The following is a 23,254-nucleotide window of genomic DNA, read 5'->3' as shown; positions in this document are numbered from 1 at the left end:
TAAGATTAATATTTGTTGATATGATCTATTTGTTCACTTTTGCTATTTATTTTTTGACTTTGTATCTCAATTCATACTTTAATTGCAAGTTAATTGCTTAACATGTAAATTAAAAGAGAGACTATAAAAAGCATTTAATCATACTGACATCTAAAGGTACAAAATATTGTTATGGTTTATTTGGCATACATTTCTCCTTTCTGGCTGTTCTTTCTTTGTAGAAATTTCTGTAGAAGCACAGTCTAGATGTGTCTCCTCATAACTCTACATATTATTGCACAACCATTATCTGCCTTTCTGGCTAAAAAAGAGAAATCACTCAGCCTGTGATTTGACTGTCATTGGGAGACGGTCATGTTTTGGGGGCGTTCCCCTAGTGTGACCGCTTGGAAAACTATCAATATGAACAACTTTTCTTGGCTGGTCAGTTTGCTCTTTAGTTCAACAGTGTTGTACTTCTGATGCTGAGCGCTCAGATTCTAAAAGAAATAAAAGCAATATAAAATCAAAATTCATCTGAAATGTAAAATGTAATGTACCCTGAGTAATATATTTTACATTTCACAAAAATTAAAGAGGCTGAGGTATGTATTTTCAATGAGCCAGGGCCATTTTTAGCGAGTAATAGATTAATTTTAGTTGTCTTTTATTTTCAAATAAATCCTCATTCCACTTAACAAGTTTACAATAATAATAAAGCATGTTAACAAATTTTTAATGATTAATAAAGGAATTTTAATGCTTTGTTTTATCGTTTCATCTTCATTTACAAGTAGCATATTTACAGCTGCTCTATAGGCTATTTCTGTCCGTTTGCATCCTGTCCCTTTGTGCCCCCTGGCGGCATATTCACTAACTGGGGTCATACATTAAAAACTCATTCTTACCCCTTTAGAGCTGTGGCGGTACAAAGACCGCGGTAATGGCCATATTAAAGTATCACCTACTGTACATGTTAGTGCAGGGATTCTCAACCAGTGGGCCGCGACCAATTAGTGGGCCTCAGCGATCCTGCAGGTGGGCCGTGAGATTAAATTAGTTCAAATTAACTCAAATATTGTACTATAATTGTTTGATTTCATTATTAAATATGTTATATTTAAATAATCAAAGTAAAAACAGCCTCACTGTTAAGTATAGACTTAACTGTGGCTTAAACTTGCAACCACTGCACACTAGGACTACATCTCTCAATTGTATAAAGCAAAATTTCAAGCAAAGTGTAAAGGTAACAATAATTAGAGTTATTATAAGTAGCTTGCGTGTGCCTCGCGTCTGCGACTTATACGGTATCGCACAAGTCTGTTGATTCTCAACAGTGCTCTCTTTTCTATGAACACTTTAATGTATTCGCATAGTTGTCCAAACTAATGAGAATAATAGTGGAAGGCAAAATAAATGATGGGCGTCACATTGGCGCAGTGGGTAGCACGAATGCTTTACAGCAAGAAGGTCGCTGTTCGAACCCTGGCTGGGTCAGTTGGCATTTTTGTGTGGAGTTTGCATGTTCTTCCTGTGTTGGCGTGGGTTTCCTCCGGGTGCCCTGTTTTCCTTCACAGTCTAAAGACATGTGGTATAGGTGAACTGAATAAGCTAAATTGACAGTAGTGCATGTGTGTGTGAATCCAAGAGTGTATGAGTGTTTCCCAGTGTTTGGTTGTGGCTGGAAGGGAATCTGCTGCATTCAACATATTCTGGATAAGTTAGCGGTTCATTCCGCTGTGGCGACCCCTGATTAATAAAGTAACTAAGCTGAAAAGAAAATTAATGAATGCGTGAAAATAAATGCTAATAAATAAAGGTCTAAAATAAACATTTTCTCTAGACAAACAGTTTAAGAGAAAATGTCAGACAGGTGGGCTTTCAAAAATTTATCAGAGAAGGAGGTGGGTCTCAAAGTCAAAAAGGTTGAACCTCTATATAAGTGTACAGTGCCCTTACATCTACAATCTAGCACTGAGAGTACAAACCTACAGCCAGTTAAATTAATATGTTTTTTTATGTATTTGTGATAATCCAGCCTGATCTCATGAGGAAATGTAACTTTTTATGTTTTTTTCAGTCTAGTGGCTAATTAGTATGAATTCATACAAGTTAAGTTGTATAAAAATGTAAGATTTCTAAACCCAACCATCATTGGGGGGAAAATCATACTAAAATCGTGCTAAATTGTACAAATGAGATCATACAAATTCATGTTGTCCCTTCAACTTTCTGCAGTGTCAGTTTCATTTCTTTCTGTTTAATTTGACAAATAGATCTTTGAAAATTTGAATAATGTCTGACTGAACATTATTACACTAATTATGAGACTAACAAGTTTGGATTAAATGTAAAAGGAAAGAGCATACACATGAAACTAGTACAGCAGTTCATAGGCTATACAAATGTTATTAAAGTAAAAGGCAGAATACAGCACTAAACCCATCAGAACTATTTACTCTAGAAAGCTGTTCAGGAGATACAGTGATTTAGTCATTATATAAATATGCGACAAGAGTTAATGACTGCACATGTCCCCATACTGTAAATGTCTCAGTAAAAAAAAGAGTTTTCTCTGATTAGATCATTAAAAGCAGTCAAATTGCTTATTAAATTGTGCTACACATGCGGTTATGACAGTATTCTGTCATCAAGCTTCTGTAAATTAGCATAATGTGAAAAATGTTCTTCCTTGCACACCAGCTCCTCTGATGAGGTAATGAACACTTAGCTAATGAAGAGGTTTTTTTCCCCACATGACATATGCTGGAGATTCTTATAATGATTATGAAGCTATTTTGTGCAATGACTGAATAGTGTGTTCACAGAAAATTGTCTTCTCATTATGTTTTTTTTCTCCCCATGTTAGTATTGATATCCATATTTAGTATTTCACAGACAGCAAGTGTGGGCCATAAGTATTGCAGGAGAGTCCAAGAATGAGGTTGAAAATGCACTGATCTAAACTGATGTGCCTGTAAATGAATTTGCATTTGAAGCCTGACGTCCCCTATAATATCCTAGACAACCATTTCATCCTTTGCCCCAAATTGCTTGGATATTATCCGCAATGATAGTCTTTGAATTTGTCAGGGATCAGTTAGCATACAGAAAACAAATAGCTCTGCAGTGTTGTTTCTGAAAATTACTGGATATGGTGACAGAGGTTCAATTTTCCTGAACCCCCCAGAACATGTGTTCTCCAACACTGCAATGCGTTTGGGTGCTAACAGTTGGCGCCAGACCCACACAGGGGGCTAAATACTGGGTGAGAAATGTCTGTTTTGTCACTGGGTTAAAAGAAGAGTTTAAATATCTGTCTTTTGCAAACCAATGCTCCCTTTATTTGATCAAATATAGAGTAAAAATAGTAGCATATATTATGTTATTTATAGTAGCATATTATTATCTTAAAAATTGTATTTATTCATATAAAACAACCATTTTTTGGGAGTTCAAAAGTTCAGTTGGCCGGCCCTGGGCTGGTTGGAAGAGGTGTGCCAAAGCGAAGTTCGGTTTGTTGCAGTACCCTTGTAGTTTGAGTGCAAAGCATGCCAGAACCCAAAACTGAAGACGCAATGTCACTTTTACGGGACTGTTTTATATGGATTTATTAATCATTCTTACTTTTCAATGAACAGAAACTGTCAAAGTTTATTGAAGATACAAACCCCATTGCTGCACATCAGCTGCACTTTCAGTAAACCTCCTAATACCTGGAGCACAAGGACTTTTATGATCATTTATGAGCTGTTCAGCAAAATATTATGGATTTGTTCAGCAAAGTATTTGATTGCATGTCATTGCATCCCAATCGACTAAAACAATATAACCAAAGCAATCTCCACTGTGCTGAGCGAGAGCACTTCTCTTCCTGTTAAACTGAACAGTCACATCATCGATGACTTGGGCGTGCTTATGCAAAATGCAGTGTAAGTGTAGGCTGTCAGGGGAGAGGGGACAATCACGCTTAAGCACGATTGAAGGCAACTGTACCTAGTGTGAGTAAGCCCCTAAGGCTGAAACCAGTTAAAGCAAAACCAGCAGCAGAGAGCTTAAGCAATTGCCGATGAGAGATGAGTGCAACATTGCATGAAAGCAGCAGAGCTTTTATTATGCCACAGTTGACTGCTTCTGATTATTCTGGTCATGATCATATGGGGAAGAAGCATACTAAATCATATACTAAATAATACTATATTTCATAATACTAAATATATACTCTTGTTAAAAGGTCCTGTGTGCAGACTAACAAAAACACAATGTATTAAAGTTGTCACCTTGTAATTAAAGGTTCTATCTGCGTTCTGAATGATTTTGAAATATTGAGCTTAAAAGTTTTTGCATTCAATAGCAAATGGTATATGTGCAATATTTGTTTTTTAAATAAAAGGTCTTAAAATGTGAACAACTTATAAAAAACATCCCATAATGTAAATAAGTTGTCATTTAATAAGAATAATGTCAATAACTCAATTTTGACAAAAATGTCAGATAGAAACTTATAATTCTAAGGTGACGAAGTGTCTGTTGTGTTTCCATTTTTTTTATATAACTCAAACCTGAAAATGCAAAGGTGTGTGTTACATTATTACCATGGCAACACTGTTCATGTGGCTATAAAGCTTATTTCTCTGGATTTGTTTGATATTGTTTGAGAAATTTAGAATAACGTCATTACATAAGTTAGCAAAATACGTAACACTGCTCTAGTGAGGGTTTTTCTTTGGGGGGGGGGGGGGGTATTATGAATAAAAAATCTTACATATTGTGCTTTTAAAGCAGAGATATCACATTAAAATGCCTTTTTTATATGCACACATTTGTTTTTTTTAATAATAGTGTACATTTTTTTTTCACAAGATGTAGAGTATAATCATGTATTTTGTTAAATCACAATTGCTGTCTTTAAATGCTCACCTTTACTTATTGTCCCTGTCTGTGTGTCAGGTATAAGGGTTTTATTAAAGACTGCCCCAGTGGTCAACTGGACTCCTCTGGCTTTCAGAAGATCTACAAGCAGTTCTTCCCTTTCGGTGATCCAACCAAATTTGCCACATTCGTCTTCAATGTCTTTGACGAGAACAAGGTAACTACTCAAATAGCTGAAACAAGTCAGTAATAGGAGAACACTGTTCTATTAGCCTGCTGGGGATCTTTAAAGTAGCTGTTTACCAAGTAAATGTTATGATTTGAATTGTTATCTTCTGTTCTGAGTTGGAAAATTATCACCACTTGAATCTGTCCCTGAAGAGTTGTTTGGCTGAATAGCAAAACAGAGTGTGTAAACAATCCATTCACTTTCATTTACTCAATGATAGGAACATTATGTCTTTCTATTTTTCTTGTAGATATGCAGCTTCAGCATATTTGCAGAATACTGTGTTCTTTTTGTGTGGAAAACATAAATGTTTGTTTGAGTTTAAGCAAAAGAATATGTATGTATTCATGTTTTTTCATAATGCACAATGTTTATGGGCACTTAAAACAAGCTTATAAATTATACAGAATAATTATTTATTTTGAAAATGTAAAAATGCTGATTGTTTCTTGTAAGAGATACAATATGCAGTTTATATAATTTCAAGAGCAATATATCTTTAAAAAGTCTTCCTTAGGATGGCAAACCAATGTGTGTCAGTCAGACAGTGCAGATCTAGTGGCCCTGCAGACTATTCTAAGATGATTGTAGATTCCGAGCAGGACTGTCTGCTGCAATCACATCTTTAGACACACTTCTGAATCACTGTCAAAATGACAATAGTAATATGTGAAAACCTCTTGAAGATGGTACTGAACACAGGTGAGATAACAGCCCTCACTGCTGTTTATGTGTTTAACTGCAGGGCTTTTTTGCTGTGTCATTCTGCAGTTGTTTTCACTCTAAGCTCTCTCCTTTTTATCTTGTGTGAGATTGTAACAAATAATTATATTATTAAATCTTGACTTCTTTTTAGACTTTATCTGTCAGTTCTCACACTGTTTTTCTGTTATGTGTCCACAGGATGGACGCATTGAGTTCTCAGAGTTTATTCAAGCTCTGTCTGTCACATCAAGAGGAACACTGGATGAAAAACTCAGATGTATAAACATAATTACTTTCATACCTCTAATAATAAGAGCCATACTGTACCTCTTAGAGCAGTTGTTTCTGCATCAGAGAGGTGTCCAATTCTGTCTTAGATCCTATTTGTGTCTTAAAGTTGGCATGAAATCAAAACGTACAAAACGTAAAAAAAATAATAATTTGGCCTTACATTATTTAATCAAATATCATAACCTCTCCGCCGCCCTCAAAAGGAGGAATGCCTGTAGGGCGTGGCTATCAGTTCTTCGGGGCGTGACTATCAATCCTGTAGGGTGTGCCTATCAGTTCGTTTCTGCACTGTCTTTGCAGGTGGCAGGTTCTCGTCATCACCTGACTTCTAAAAAGGGTGTCAATGGTGATTCCGGTAAACAGTAATCCTTCACAACTGTGCAAACTGGCAAATCTTCCTCTGTTTTGTTAGCAAAGCCTATCTTACAACGATCCAATCAGTTTCCAGAGGATGAAATCAAGCACTGCCCCATTTTTTTCTCATTTCAAAAACCGTTTCAGTTGGAAGTACATCACTATATAGGAAAAAAGGGACCTTAATTACTGTTTCATGTCATCTTTAGGTTTATAAAAACACAACTTTCTGTTAATATGCACTCAAGCATCAGCTCTTCTTTTCACAATCTCTAAAATTATATATAATATACTGTAACATATTATATATGTTATTATGATTATTAGAACTGGTCACTATAGACCAGAGATGCCCAAAAGAAGGGCCCGCAAGCCAAAGTTGGCCCAATGTGAGAAGAGAGTGAGGATGATGGAGGGGGTTGGGGCGAATGCCTTTAACACAGAGATCATCATTTCTAATTTGATGTAACCTTTTTTTGTTTGTTTGTTTTATTTCTGAGCTCCAAAAAACACTGAAATTAAATGTATATATTAAATGAATCAGATTTTTAAAAAATTTACAGTAAATAATGTCAGAGAACTATGCAGAAGGACGATGCAGTAGGTAGTGCTGTCGCCTCACAGCAAGAAGGTTGCTGGTTCGAGCCTCAGCTGGGTCAGGTGGCATTTCTATGTAGAGTTTGCATGTTCTCCCTGCATTCGTGTGGGTATCCTCCGAGTGCTCCGGTTTCCCCCACAGTCCAAAGACATGCCGTACAGGTGAATTTGATGGGCTAAATTGTCCGTACTGTATGAGTGTGAATGAGTGTGTTTGGATGTTTCCCAGAGATGGGTTGCGGCTGAAAGAGCATCCGCTGCGTGAAACATGTGCTGGATAAGTTGGTGGTTCAATCCGCTGTGGCGACCCCCGGATTGATAAAGGGACTAAGCCAAAAAGAAAATGAAAGAATGAATGAATAAACTATGCAGAAGACATCGCTGAGCAAATCAATGCAAAAACTAGTGTAATTCTGTTATAAATGAGATTGTTTTTTGTTTTTACTGTAATAGGTTCATAAAAAATGTAATGTTTGCTGTATTAGTTAATATAAAGCAACGTTTTCTAGTAATTTTTAAATATTATTAAACACATTAGGAAATTACCCATGGCATATTTACGTCCGGCCTACTAGCCTCAATCAAGTTTGATTTTTGGCACTTCATAAGAAAAAATTTGGGCACCCCTGCTATAGACTCTGCCTTTCTGCAAGTCTGTTTGGCTCTTATTAGCCAGATGGCACAGTTTGTATTGTGATTGGTCCACCATTTACAATGTGGATTGGACATAAAACATCTATGACAATGCCAGAATTTCAGAGGCTTCCTTACCATTTGTAAACAATGATATATAGGGTAACAATAGCATTAGTTTTAGGGAATCAATCAAGCCCAAGTTCTACAATGATACACTAGAAGAAGAAACAAATCAACTTACCTTATAAAACACAACCAGATCAGGATATTTCAGCATCTTCCTGACACGTCAACGAATCAATCCAAACACTTCAAGGCTTCAGCCACAACTACAGTGTTTTTAAATTAAACTAGAATGGCTGACGACTCATTTCAGGCAGGTCAGCATCATTTTTTTCTTTTGGGAACAAGAACAGTCTTGAACTGTGATCTTTTTAAACTTTGCAGACCTACTTTCCCAAACAGCAAAGGTAATATCTGAAAAAACATCGTCCATCTAAGGCAGTTGTTAGCACTACTCTATGATCATAATTTTTTCCACTGTGTTTCTATTTTTCTTCATGATTAATAAAAGCTTGAGCATGTCAAATAAAATGTAGAAAAGTCCAACAATATTTTTCTAATGAGAAGTATACACCACTATTCTCAGCTCTTTTGAAGATGAATTTTCTAAATGCGCTTGTTTGTTATTGCTATCACAGGGGCCTTTAAACTTTACGATCTTGATAATGATGGCTACATAACTCGCGATGAGATGCTGAACATCGTGGACGCCATCTACCAGATGGTGGTGAGTCATTTGCCTCTCTCTGAAGCGTAACTTTCTATTCCTATTGAATTAATGAAAGTGCTTTCTTGGAAGGCCAGCGTGGAGTTTATTGTAAGCCTAAACTCTAAAAGTTGATTATGGGGGTCTGTCAGATTGATAAACAGATTGCGGTGACTACCTCCGCAAAGAAGATATTTTGAAGAAAGCTGGAAAGCCTGCATTGACTTCCATGGTATTAGTTTTTTTTTCCATTATGAATCAATGATTACAGGTTTTCAGCTTTTATCTAAATATCGTTTAGTGTTTAACAGAAGAAAAAAGCTCATAGGGGTTCATGCACTCGAAGGTCAATAAATATGGGTACATTTTCATTTTTGGGTTAACTATCTCTTTAATAGTATTGTGTGCTTTTTGATTACATGAGATGCTTTCTTGCTGTTGTTGATACATTATCATTTGTGCAAAGACAAAGATGTTTGCAGTAGATTTTTAAAAATGTAAATCATAAGTAAAATCTATTTTATTTGTGTCCCTCAATGTTTTGACAACCAAAATGTTTAGAAGAGTATGGAAAACATCAATAGTAAAATATATATTCAAACCTAATTGTTTGTGTTCCTTGCTGTATTTTTTACAGTTGTTTTTAGTCGCTAACAGCGTTTGTGCAACCAGTTGTCACATTTTCAAAACTCTAAACACAATTAGCACAGCATCGGTCTTTTGTGGCTATACCATTCAAACATTTCATGTCATGTTAACCCAATCTGCAGTCAGTGAGCACATTTTCACAATACTTACATTTTCCTAACAGACAGGCTATAGCTCCCAACCAAATGATGGATTGTTTCTGTAGTATTTACAAATGTTAATGCATCCCACAATAGCAAAAACAATAATCCAAACCTTAGATACAGTATAAAAACCTCTGCTACTGCAATGATATAAGTTCAAAAACAATATCAATATCAAAAATGTGTCTCAGCTGATAATAAACAAACAATTGAATAATTAACACACAGCTGATTTTGTTGGGTAAACTGGCCCAACCACAGCTGATTCCAGTCTGGCTTACGCCTGTTTCACACCGCAAGCGTCAGCGGCGCGTGAGCAGAGCGTGAGCAGCGCGTATGTCGAGCAGTAGCAGCACGCAGGCGTTTGCCTTTCACACCAGCTGCGTCTGCAGCGCGCAGCTCTTCGGCAGCTGCTGCTGAGATCAACCTATCTCTGTCTATTCTATCTAGTTATTCATGTCTCTCTATATACAAATACACTTTTTAAACTTTTCATATGCACCAAGGCCCCTCCTATGCTGTTTCATTAACCTGCAAATGTTTATTTTACAAATTTTATAGATCAAATAGTACTGTATGCTTCTCAAGAGAAGTGTCTACAGTCAGAAGACAATCGCCTGTGATATCATGTCATTTGTTATTTGATTATCAGTTTGCTGTAGACCTAGTTATAATCATATTTATGCAACATAGTTATAATGATATTTATACATGATCAAACTAGTGTTACTTTCTCCGCTTCAGTAATGTCCAGCGGCAGAATAAAAGCTCGTTAATTCATGCTCGTGCAGAGGATGAGACGGACAAAAGTAATTAATGCATGCCATTCTTGTACTTATTTTCGTGTTGTCAGATTCACAGTGCAAACAGCTCCCGGTAGGAATAATTCGAGTGAACATAAAACAAAGCCGATTAAAACTTTCTTGCTCTGCTCAGCTGCACAGAACACAGCGAGCTCACATCATCCAGCATGCGTGTCGCACTACACTACCCACAATACACTTCGTTATGGACTACAAATCCCGTAAATATTCCATTTCCCCTCTCCTACAACACTAGTGTGCAACTTAAGCAAAACTGATAGTAAAATTGTTTTACATTCGGTTTTGTAGTTCGGGCCTAAATAAATGTTTGTTGCCGTTTTTAATCGTTTTAAGTTCATTTGAATGACTATATATAAACCATTTGACATTATTAACGCATTTATTGGGTAAAATTGCTACTTTTTACTGTCATTCAATGTGTTTTGGTCATTATCAATGCACTGTCACTTTAATTGAGCGTGAGCAGCGCGTCAAAAATAGACCCAGCGCCGAAACTATCGCTGCACTGCTGCTTCGGCGACGCTCACGCCTCGCACTGACGCGCTGCTGCTGCGTGCGGTATGAAAGCTCTAATCTGTTAGCATGGACGCCGAAAACACACGCGCTGCTCACGCTCTGCTCACGCGCCGCTGACGCTTGCGGTGTGAAACAGGCGTTAGACTCTTTTAGTGGCAGGGGTTATTTTTTCTCTTTCTCTTTAGTAATGCAAGTTTTTTTTTTTTTTTTTTTTGAGTACAGTTAGTGGTATATCCAGAGAAGCAATTGCAGATTAGGAAGTGGAGACTAAATAGTTGAGTTTTTAGTCGTTTCTTGAAAATAGCGAGTGACTCTATCATTCTGATGCAGTTAGGGAGTTCATTACACCAACTGGGCAGATTGAACGCGAGCATTCGGGAAAGTGATTTCTTCCCTCTTTTGGATGGAACCACGAGGCGACGTTCATTCACAGAACACAAGTTTCTGGAGGGCACATAGATCTGCAGAAGTGAGAGCAGATAAGAAGGAACAAAGCCAGAAGTCGCTTTGTAGGCAAACATCAGAGCTTTGAATTTGATGCGAGCAGCAACTGGCAGCCAGTGCAAACGGATGAGCAGCGGAGTGACATGTGCTCTTTTAGGTTCATTAAAGACCACTCGTGCTGCTGCGTTCTGGAGCAGCTGAAGAGGTTTGATAGAGTTAGCTCGAAGCCCGACTAGTAGAGAGTTGCAGTAATCCAGTCTGGATTTGCTTTTTACTGGAATGCTTTTAAATGTGAACATTACTGTACATGTGGACATACAATTCTTAACCAAGACATTTAGTGTCAATATGGTGGATTGCATATTTTGCATGAAAATACATCTAAAACCGAAACATAAAAGTCTCTGCAGTTTTTGTAATGTCAATAATAGCCAGTATTTTGAAAGCTGGTGTACTTTGATTTACTGCATGCACCTTGTGAAGTGAAAACAAGTGTTATTCTTTGACAGAATAATTTCATTTTGAGTCAGATTTCTAGTGTTTTGGTAAAGTTAGTGTGTGCAGAGAAAGATGTGCTTTATTTTGAAATAAAGAGTTACTATATGTTTAACGGCGTCACAGAGGATCAGTGGGTAGCACGATCGCCTCACAGCAACAAGGTCACTGGTTTGAGCCTCGGCTGGGTCAGTTGGCATTTCTATGTGGAGTTTGCTTGTTCTCCCCGTGTTCGTGTAGGTTTCTTCTGGGTGCTCCGGTTTCCCCCACAGTCCAAAGACATGCACTATAGGTGAATTGGGTAAGCTAAATTGTCCCAAGTGTATGTGTGTGAATGAGAGTGTATGGATGTTTCTCAGTTATGGGTCACAGCTGGAAGGTGCATCTGCTGTGTAAAACAAATGCCGGATAAGTTGGTGGTTCATTCCGATATGGCGACCCCAAATGAATAAAGGGACTAAGCCGAAAAGAATGAATATATATTTATCAAAATGGATTTTTGTGAAGAAAATTATCCATTTGGCAATTTGGGTTTTGTAGGTGTGAGTATGTGTTAAGAGTTTAGAAAAAGTATCTGAAGTTTGGGTATAAGCACTTGTTAGCAATTGGAAAAAACTGTAAATCTTATTTTTGACTCAGTTGGCTGGCACAAGACAAAGCTTTAGATTTAATGTGTGCTAAAATTATATTTCTCCTTGTTTTCCATATACAGTAAGCACAATAACTTCTTGCTGGTTGACAGGATTTGTTATTCACAGATGATTTGTTTATGTCAGTAGGTCTTATCACAGAATGAAAGGTCAAGTTTGAATGCTCAGTATATCTCAGGATTTAATGTCTTTGTTGATTTCTTGCAGGGGAACACAGTGGAGTTACCTGAAGAGGAAAACACACCAGAAAAAAGAGTTGATCGCATCTTTGCTATGATGGATAAGGTGAATCCTTTGTATATTAGTCTGCATGCCTTCCACCTCCTCTTTTATTATCAATTGACTAGAAATAGTTGTTCTTTTAAAAATAAGTAAGGGTAATGTACTGATTTACAGTGAATTGCAAAAAGTTTCTGAGAATGTTCAAGCATTGTTTAGCAAACCAATCCCTTGACCTAATACTACTGAATATTCATAGCTATTCTGTAGGTTCAGTTATATAAAATGGCTGCATTCTGCTGTGATTTTCACGAAGTGCTTCAGCAAGTACTAGAAACACAGACGGAAAGCCAGATGAAAGACACAAAATTGAAGCTCTATCTAGTATCCCTCGCAAAGCTTTGATACAAGAGCTTTTGAGGGAAAACTGAGCTTTAGAGACAAACAAAAGATCTAAATACAGCATAAAGACTCTCTCTACCTGACTCTCTCCATGTTCGTTCACTAACTGCATGTGCTTAATGAAGAATGTGCGTCTGGAACTGTGAAACGTCTCTTTTTTGTCAAACAGAATGCAGATGGGATGTTGACTCTACAGGAGTTTCAGGAGGGCTCTAAGGCTGACCCGTCTATTGTACAGGCACTGTCTCTTTATGACGGATTGGTTTAGGACCATCTCAAAGTGACATTCAGTGAGTGCGTTTTCCCATCGTCCGATAACAGCAATATGAAATAGTGACTACAATGGCGTTTCTAAATGGACAAATCTGTCTGGTTTTATAGTCATTTAAAGACTAATATAGTATTCATTGTTCACTTATAGACTAATATACAGTTGAAGTCAGAATTATTAGCCTCTGTTTATTTTTTTCCCCAATTTCTGTTTAACAGAGAGAAGATTTTTTTTCATCAAATTTTTCAACACAATAGTATTAAAACTCATTTCTAATAACTGATTTATTCCATCTTTGCCATGAAGACAGTAAATAATATTTGACTAGATATTTTTCAAGACACTTCTATACAGCTTAAATTAACATTTAAAGGCTTAACTATATGATAAGGTTAACTAGGCAGGTTAGGGTAATTAGGCAAGTTATTGTTTAATGATGGTTTGTTCTGTAGACTATCGAAACATACATAGCTTAAAGGGGCTAATAATTTTAAGCTTAAAATGGTTTAAAAAAAATAAAAAACTGCTTTTATTCTAGCCAAAGTAAAACAAATAACACTTTCTCCAGAAGAAAAAATATTATTAGACATGCTGTGAAAATTTCCTTGCTCTGTTAAACATCAATTGGGAAATATTTAAAAAAGAAAAAAAAAATCAAAGTGGGTCTAATAATTCTGACGTCAACTGTAGTACAGTTTTTCTCCTTTGATTTGACTAATTTCTTGAAACAGAAATTACATTCTCAAAATTCTAAGATCATTTGGCAAAACAGTGTTATAGTTTAGCACAACACTATAGCTCACTTGCAAAAGCTCATACCTTTCCCAAAACAGTTTACTCATGTGTCAAACTAAAAAAAAATTGTCATTTAAACAGTCAGTGCCCCCAAAATGCAAGTCAATATGTTTAGATGTTTTATGTTTTGTCGTCATAGCACAGGACCACTAAAATATCCCTCATGGCCACCTTATAGTCTTAGCCCAGTCCTTCATTGACAATGGTTACTGTACTGTTTTTTTACTAGCTAACAGAATACAATTGTGTATAAAACTGAAAATAGGATTTTAGGATGAGAGTAGCCTCCAAGCTTTGACGTTCCACATTGCAGTCATACTGCCAAGGAAATGGTAACTCCTTTTTTTATTGTAATGATCAAACACACACAAAGTAACTTCCACAGAATAAATAATTGTAATAAATTGTACTCAAATGTTCCAAGGATTCACCTACTGTATGGTATTCATGGTATCATGGTCTTGACTTATTTTGACAATTGAACAGACTATTGTGCATGAGATTACTTATAAAATGAAATGACGCAGACACATTTTGGAGAGAACAACCATTAGACTGAGAGTTAACAATCAGTTTAGATCAACAAGATCTATTCACTTGGAAATTGTGCTAAATGTAGGCTATCTGTACTCAATCATTTGCAAAAATGTATTTAGACTTTTGCAATTTGATGAATTTAATGAGAAATTCAATTCTGTTGAGAACAATAGCCAAGTGGTTTGGAGATTTGTCCATGTTGTTTTAATAATGTTATTTCTGTTTTAAGAAATGAGCCAAACCCATGGAGAAAAACTCCCCTGCCGTCCAAAGCAACACCTCCTAAAATCATGAACGTGCAAATGCGCACCAAATAGATGACGACCTGATGACGATCAACAACCTGATATAACACAAGATCATGTCATTCACCATTGATCAATTGTCATTCAGAAAGAAGTTTAGATTGATGCTGAGTTTACTTGATGTCACTCACTCTGTCAGCTATAGACCCTTGCTTCATGTGTATGCGCAAATGATGGATCAGTCTGTGTGATGAGGCTGCTCAGAAATACATATTTAAATTTGTTGACACAGTTTGAGTTACCTATCGTAATTGAGTTATTTGTCGGCCCACCGATTTTTAATTGGACGATAGGTCTTATGCCTTATCCAGAATTTAAAAATGTAAAGAAACTTTTAACAAGCACTGAATATTTTTCAATTATTATTTTAAACCTATTTAGAATATTAATTGTGACCCTGGACGACTTGTTGTTGTTTAGTAATACACAATAGTATAGACTAAGAACTTTATAAATAAATAGTTCATCCATAAATGAACATTTACTTTCCATTTACTCACCCTCAAGTGGTTCCATATCTTTATGCGTTTCCATTTTTCTATTGAACACAAAACAAGATATTTAGATATTGTCATATAACAAACCATGAATTGATGAAAATCTTATTTAGGCAGGCTATATAAATCTCAATAAAATGTACATTTATGACATTGAATTGGTTTTGTCATTCAGTGTCAATAGTATCTGGATGCTGCTTTTATGATGCAAGCTGAGTTGCGATGCAATGTCAGACACAATGCACTCAATGGAGTGAGTGACCTCACTGTGATGGGTATGGATAGGTGAGCGCATTAAAAAGCATTGGATACAGCTCAGATTGCACTGCACCAGGTCTGCATCCAGACCCCTCTCTTCAGGGTTGCGTTTTTTATATAGATACTATAGTATAAAATGTAAACTTATACAAGAATCCATATAGATGTCCCTTTAATGAAAATAATCATTTTAGATGCATTAATGGTATCTAAAATAATGCCATAACCTCTGTTATAGTTGAAACTAGCCCTTTGAAATGATTTTGTTTGACATTTGCATTGGTTGTAGTTTAAAAACTAGTTAGTTTATCTGTAAATACTTTAGTACCCCCCACTGTTTAAATCAGGGTATATGCAGGTATCCTAAAGGTCATTTCAATACCTTTTTAAGACTTTTTAAAGACCTTCTCAGAATATTTTAAGACCTCATCACCACTTCAAGTTCTAATAATCAGTATCAAACCTTTAACAAATAAACAGCGGAGCACACCATGCCACAAAACTCAGATAAGCTCGGAAAAGCTTGAAAGAATAAATTACGCGGTTGTTTTCAGCAGCAGGCTTCAGCCACTGTTTAAACTCGTCTTTCTCCAACCAGGAGTATGCAAACTTACGTTTTCCCAATTTACTGTCTGTTTCACTCTATAGTTTCGCTACATGTGGAGAGCGTCACATCACCTTACCATGTTTGTTGCAAATTACAAGACACCACCCGGATGGAGGAGCTTGGCCAGACATGCCCCAGCTCGAACCAATCGCATGGATCGAGCATGCCATTATTATTATAAGGAGGAAAATAAATTTATTTATGCTTTTTTGGAGTCAAACAATTTGGACAATACTTTAACAAAATTGAGGACCTCATTAAAATGCAATTAAGACATTTCAATACCTTTTAAGGGCCTTAATTTTCTCATAATTGATTTATCAACTTTTATGACTTTTTTTAGACAGCGCGGACACCCTGTTAATTTAAACTTTATGTCTTTCCTTTCTGTTTATATACAAGGTGATCAATACAACACATTTATGTCATTCTGCTGGCACTGTGAGAGGAAAAGCTGACCTGTCACCATTCTCCTGGACATGCCAACACAGAGGTGCGTTGTGGGAAATGCTCTTGGGAGGCGATCAGCTGTCAATCACTCATCTCCACTGTCACTGGAAAACCAAAATCCTTTGCAGAACTCAATCGGGAAGAACGATGCACACTAAAAGGTGACTTCGACGCCCTTTTGTGTGAATAAAAAAAGAGACACTCATATGGGCAATGACTTTGAGGGCATCCACATCAGTGTTATTAAATGTGTATAAGTCATATAATCTAAACACCAATGAGTTAATGGTGTTTGCCATATGTGATTGAATGGACCTAGCTGGATTTTGGTCTAGACTTCGCTATATGATGAAACAAGATGAAGTTACAAGCACTGGCATTGAACAACATGTAGTTATTTATATAACATTTTTATGTAAATCAGCATCATTCAACAATAAACAACAACTGATCGTTAGGCCTTATAAAACCAATGCTTATTCTTCAGAATCATTAGTTAAACTTTAATAGCCCCGGCGTATTATTGTAAGAGACTGTATCTGCTGACATGCTTGACCCACAGGCAGTCTTACTGTGCACTTTGTGATGTAGAATGCAACTTTTCGACAGTATTACTGTTGTGATAGTGTGGGCATAAATGCGATGCATTCAACACTCATCTTGTACTAGTAGCAAATATATATAACAAACTCCGCACAAGCCCACAGTATTCGAAAATCTGCACGTTGTTGGTATATTTATATTACTGGTAATATTGGCAGGGTGGATAAAATGACACTGCTTTGAAATGAACTGTCATGTTTTTTTTTTGTTTTTTTTGAAGCTCAACATTTTGTCTTTCTAATATTGTCATCTAGTAATGTTACATGGCCTGTCTGCTGTCCACTTACAAAATGCACTGTTGAGTTTGTCTTCATGTCACCCAGACACTGCAGTAGATGAAATATTGTGGTTATGGGGTAACAATAATGCAGTATAATCCTAACGGGCTCTCTTAAATAAAAACATTTTTAAATAAAATACCTGGTTGTATTTTTAGAGTGTGTCTTTTGTTTGTGTTGTTTAAGGCTCTCAATCAGGAAGTAAAGGCACAATCTTATTATTGAAAAGGGGCGGAGCACAGCAGCTTATTTGCATTTGAAAAGACACGTGAAAAATCTGCATGTTTTATGTTAGTACAGTATGGTATAATAAATTGTCTGTGAGCCATTTTGAGTGGAGACCTAACAAGCACATTCCTTGATAACCTGAGACTTTAATATTACAATTCATGTACAGAACCAAACCATCATATAATGGTATAATAATAGAATGGTAGAACAAAACCATTATTAACAATATAGCAAGTAGTAATTATCGGAGCCAAGCAGTCCATGGCCACATTATAAACAAGTACAGCAACAAGCTACAGAGCAACTTTCGGCATCATGGTTTGAGCCAAATTTAGTGGAAAGTGGGCTAACATGCCATTACATTTGTCAGTGCATAAAACAAAAACCGTCGACACTAATTCAATAACTTTTTGTTAGCATGATCTGAGTCAATTGGTGCAAATCAAATAGAAAAAGTAGGTTTTTAACTTGAGGCTTAAGGTTTAAGGCTTAAGGTTTTTGATGGCATAACTGGAATGGATGTTCTTAGGACAACCCAAGGAATCTATCAATTTTATAATCTAATCAATTTTTTTTAAATTTCAATAAGGAAAAAACTGAGCTGGTCTGGTTTTGCAATCCTACCCCTCTGCATTTATTAGGTTTTGGTAAGCGACCAATTTATCAAACACCTGTTAGAAACCTTGGGTTTCGTTTCAATAGTGATCTAAAATAAAAAAAAATACGTAAATTCTATTGTTAAATCCAATTTTTTTTAAACTTACGGCAAAAGTGAAGTCATTTCTCTCTTTTAATGACTTTCAGTAGGTGATCTATGCTGTTGTTTTAGGAAGACTGGATGGACTATTGCAACTCTCTTTATGTGGGTATTAGTCAAAATGGCCTGAATAGATTGCAATTAGTACAAAATGCGGCAGCGAAACTTCTGACAGGGACTCTCAAGTATGAGCACATATCCCCAGTTCTTTCCTCTCTGTGCTGGCTGCCTGTTAGGTCACGGATTGATTTTAAACTATTATTTTTGTTTTTAAATACTTAAATGATCTGGCACCACCTTACTTATCAGATTTCCTACATGTATATAATCCTGGTAGATCACTAAGATCTTCTGATCAGTTTATTTTTTCGTTACCAAGGTCCCAGTGTAAGCAAATTGGGGTACGGGCTTTGGCTGTTATTGCCTCAAAAACGGATCAGGCTTCCACCTCACATCAGACACGCTCCAACTCTATCTGTTTTCAAAAAGCTTCTGAAACTCTATCTTTGTTCTTTAGCATTTGAGCCTTTTTCATGTTAAGAGGTTTGCCTTATGTTTTAATTGTTATGTATGTGATGTAGGTTTTATTTTAATTAATATTTGATTGTCTTCAGCAATTTAGGCAATGTTGTGTTGTTAAAAATGTGCTATATAAATAAACTAACTGAACTATCAAAACAAATTTTTTTAAGCTTCTTCAGGAGACAGTCCTGGAGACACATATCAGCTTTCGTAACTATTCGCCAGTGTGTCTGTAAAACATAGCAATTTTTGACACAATTCAAAATGGCCGAAGGCCAAAATGGCTGACCTGTGAAACAAAGGATTGAGATGTTATAAGCAAAAAAATTTTTTTTAAAAAGTCATTTTTTTTGCATCTCCAGTCCACTAGGGCACAGTGCACTGAAATCAATGGTCTAGGACCAGTTTGTTCAAATATGTTTTGCAAAAAAATCTAAATTGGGGAAAAATTGACATGATGGAAAATGATGTCATTGGGTTCAAAAGTTAGTTCAATAAACATAAGTAAAACTTTGGACAAGTGGTGGCGCTAGATAGATTGAGTTGGAGAGTCTAAATTTGTTGTGACTGAAATTCAGACTCCTCTGTAGAGCTACGCATCGAGTAGAGCTACGCATTGGCTCTTCAGTGTTTGAACTCTCAGTAATGATTAAATCACACTGAACTGAGCTAAACTGAACTGAACTGAACTTAAACACTAAAACCTGAACCACACTGTTCTAGTTACTATGACCATTTATGTGAAGCTGCTTTGACACAATCTACATTGTAAAAGCGCTATACAAATAAAGCTGAATTGAATTGAATTGAATTGAATCTATGTGCCAATGCCAATGCCACAAAAGGTTCATAGGGCTGCCATAGACTCCCAGAGAAGAGGAAGAAAAACCAGAATGGAGACAATAGGTGCCTACAGACCTTCGGTGCTTGGGCCCTAATAAACAACTATAGATTTACAGGGTAGCCCATTTCCAAAAAATTGATTTTATGACCTGGATAAGTTATGTTAACAAATAAAGTCATAATATAAATCAGTGTACATTTTTCTAGTTATGCCAATTTATATTATATTTTACAAATTGTAGAGACACAGTGGCCCAGTGGGTAGCACTGTCACCTTACAGCAAGAAAGTCACTGGTTCGAGTCCCATCATTTCTGTGTGGAGTTTGCATGTTCTCCTTGTGTTGGTGTGTGTTTCTTCTGAGTGCTCCGGTTTCCCCTTCAGTCCATCGACATGTGCTATAGGTTAATTAAACTAATTTGCACATAGCGTATGTGTGTGAATGAGTGTGTATGTATGTTTCCCAGTACTGGGTTGTGGCTGTAAGGGCATCCGCTGCGTAAAACATATATGGCGAAATAGTTGGCAGTTCATTCCACTGTGGCAACATCTGAAATAGAGACTAGGCCAAAGGTAAATGAATGAATGAATGAATGAATGAATGAATGAATGAGTTACACATATTCAGAAATCTTTATAATAAAAAAACAAACAAATGCATAAGTCTTAAACTATTGTTGTGGACAATGGGAGGCAATTTACAGCAAATTACAGCTACTAACCACCACCTTATGCTTTAAAATAGCAGGGAATTGAGTGTCTCATTTGTGTGCAGAGAAAGAGAGAGAATCAACACAATGTGTGATCGATCTGAAGAGAATGTAATTTCAGTTGGTCTGAACATTAATTTTAACATAACAATCTTTGTGACATTTTCCATAATAATACAATATAGCACAAATGTCCTCAGCATTGATCATCAGAAATTGAACAACTCATTTTCTACTCAGCCTAATCTGTGCAGAATGACTGAGTTAAAAGACTGAGAATATATCCTGGCTGTTATCTTCCATCATCTGTCCTCATTCTACACTTCAATTGAAACCAGTGTAATGGACGAGCCGTAAGAAAAGATTTCATTTCCAGGCTGAAAGGACCAAACATGGAGATGGAAGAGTTGAAGCTGGCAGACAGAATCACACCGCTTGCATAACACAGTGCAACACTGGCATTGTTGAATCAGTTCAACCAACTGGTTTCTGCTCATAAAAAATATCCGTCTAATGAATACTGGTAGCAGGTACAGAAAACAAAAAGCACTAGAAAATGGAGAATAAATGAGACCTTTTATTATTTGGTCTGACCGATTCTACATATTTTGTATTAAATCAAAATGTATCTGGTTATTTTTTATCAAAACATTACTTCATGACTTCAGTACAAACACTGCTGCTGCCTGTTAGAGCTCCTTCTCCCCAATATGTGAACTATGCAGACTGATCATTCCAGATATCTACACTTTTTACTATCTGTTCTGGGCTCAGCTATACCTCACCTGACAGTCCATCAATTTTAATGGGCTGGCTGGGCTCAGATGCCCTCGGCTGTGGAATGTTGGGTCACCTCGCTACTGTCATGTCATGCCTCGGTGGACATGGTGTTAACAGCAGGTGGTAGATATCAGTTGGCCTTGGTAGGACTGTTTTGTGTTTACATGCAGTAGTGACACTATCTCTGTTCAACAGATGCGCAGCGTTCTTACTAAAACTCCTCCCTGAATGCTGCTTATACAATATATACCTTTACTGTGTGTGTTCAAACTCACAGTAATTTAGTCATCTTGTCATTATTGACTGGTAGTGCTTCACTTTGTTATTATCTACACATATAACTGCCTTAAACCATTTAGGCTTATTTTATCTAAAAAAAACTCTTAAATAATAGATATTTGTTGGCATTGATGATTTATTGAAGAACCTTTAACATCTGTTTCATTCCATAAAAAGTTTCTCTATAATGAAATAAAGGTTCTTTAGGTCATCAAATTGATCTTAACAGCTATGAAAAAGTAGTTCTTAAGCAAAGCCAAAGTTGCTCGTCTATGGCATCACTGTAAAAATGCATACATTTATCACACTTTTTTGTTTTTCATAGCTTTTTTCCAGACTTCTGTTTTCCAGGGATATAGTTTTTGGTTCCCTTTGCCTATCCAGCTGGAGCTGTACATGGAAAACTCCAGATTTTACAGCTCACAGTTACACTCACATATATACAGTTGAAGTCAGAAGTATTACCCCCCCTGTTTATTTTTTCCCCAATTTCTGTTTAACAGAGAGAATTTTTTTTTCAGCACATTTCTTTTTTTTATTATTATTTTTATTTATTTTTTATTTATTTTTTTATTATTTTTTTTTATTTAAAGATTTACAATGACAGAACAGTGGTATAGGTGTCTCATGTCATCATATACAATAATATGGCAATCTATTATACAATTGTCCATCTGCTAATAATTCAAGTCTTTTGAGAAGGGTAAAATTAACAAAAAATTAATAAATTAAAATAAAAATTAAATAAAAATCAAGATACATTCTCCAAAAACTCCCATAGAGGATTCCAGATATGCCAGAAATCATCAGATTTCTGACGCAAGACACAAGTCAGTTTTTCCAAGGGTAAGAAAATGGCAACCTGATTTATCCACATATTGACAGAAGGAATGTTAGGAGAGGACCACAGCAAAAGAATACATTTTCTTGCAAGATATGTACAAAAGTGTAACACAGATTCTAGTCCATGACTAAGTTGTAGAGCAGTTTTACAATTCAGAAGATAAACAGCTGGAGAAAGAGCAAAAGGTTTACCTATAATCTTCTGAACTAATTTGTGAATTTCTTTCCAGTATGTCTTAATCATGTCACAGTCCCAGAATACATGCATCACAGTACCAACATTGGATTTGCACTTAAAACAACACTGAGAAACATTAGGGAATATCTTATTTAAACGAACTGGCATTAAATAAGTTCTGTAAAAGAATTTAAAATTTTGCTCATGGTTTGATATTGTGGCCCCTTTGAAAAATATGCCAGAACAGATAGAAAGCCATTCTTCTTCACTAAAATTTGTTCCACAGTCTTTCTCCCATTTAACTTTCAAGGAGGTAAAGGAAGAACACCCTTCATTGGATAACATTGAGTAAAAAAAATATATCTTCCCTTTGAGGGAGAATGAAGAATACAATTGTTTTTCCATGTCAGAAAGATCAAGACGTATCCTGCCATCCTTAAAGGACGATTCTAGAAAATGTCGTAGTTGCAAAAATTTATAAAAGTCATTATTTTCAGCACATTTCTAAACATAACAGTTTTAATAACTCATTTCTAATAACTTATTTAGTTCATCTCTGCCATGATGACAGTAAATAATATTTAACTAGATATTTTTCAAGACACTTCTATACAGCTTAAAGTGTCAGGGCTTAACTAGGTATAGTTTAACTAGTGAGGTTAGGGTAATTAGGCAAGTTATTGTTTAATGATGGTTTGTTCTGTAGACTATCGGAAAAAAATACAGCTTAAAGGG

At 36.1% G+C, this 23,254-nt stretch overlaps 1 protein-coding gene across 2 annotated transcripts in view; it reads left to right on the top strand.

The window, feature by feature from the left end:
* ncs1a (neuronal calcium sensor 1a) overlaps window positions 1-17,526 on the top strand; it is a 50,734-nt gene extending 33,208 nt beyond the window's left edge. Inside the window, exons 3-8 of one of the 2 annotated variants that reach the window (XR_015489987.1) lie at window positions 4,933-5,071; window positions 5,987-6,065; window positions 8,368-8,456; window positions 12,363-12,440; window positions 12,946-13,214; window positions 13,543-13,894. Coding sequence is in view for 1 of the 2 variants with exons in the window: in NM_001328512.1 (NP_001315441.1) it covers window positions 4,933-5,071; window positions 5,987-6,065; window positions 8,368-8,456; window positions 12,363-12,440; window positions 12,946-13,044 (484 nt within the window). In the remaining variant the exon portion in view is untranslated. 2 annotated transcript variants of the gene reach the window in all.
* The last annotated feature ends 5,728 nt before the right edge of the window (window positions 17,527-23,254 follow it).

The sequence above is a fragment of the Danio rerio genome, chromosome 5, assembly GCF_052040795.2.
Source record: "Danio rerio strain M-AB ecotype USA chromosome 5, GRCz13ab, whole genome shotgun sequence".
Lineage (NCBI taxonomy): Eukaryota > Metazoa > Chordata > Actinopteri > Cypriniformes > Danionidae > Danio > Danio rerio.
Note: the sequence above shows the minus strand (reverse complement) of the source record. Positions and strands in the feature narration are given on the sequence as shown.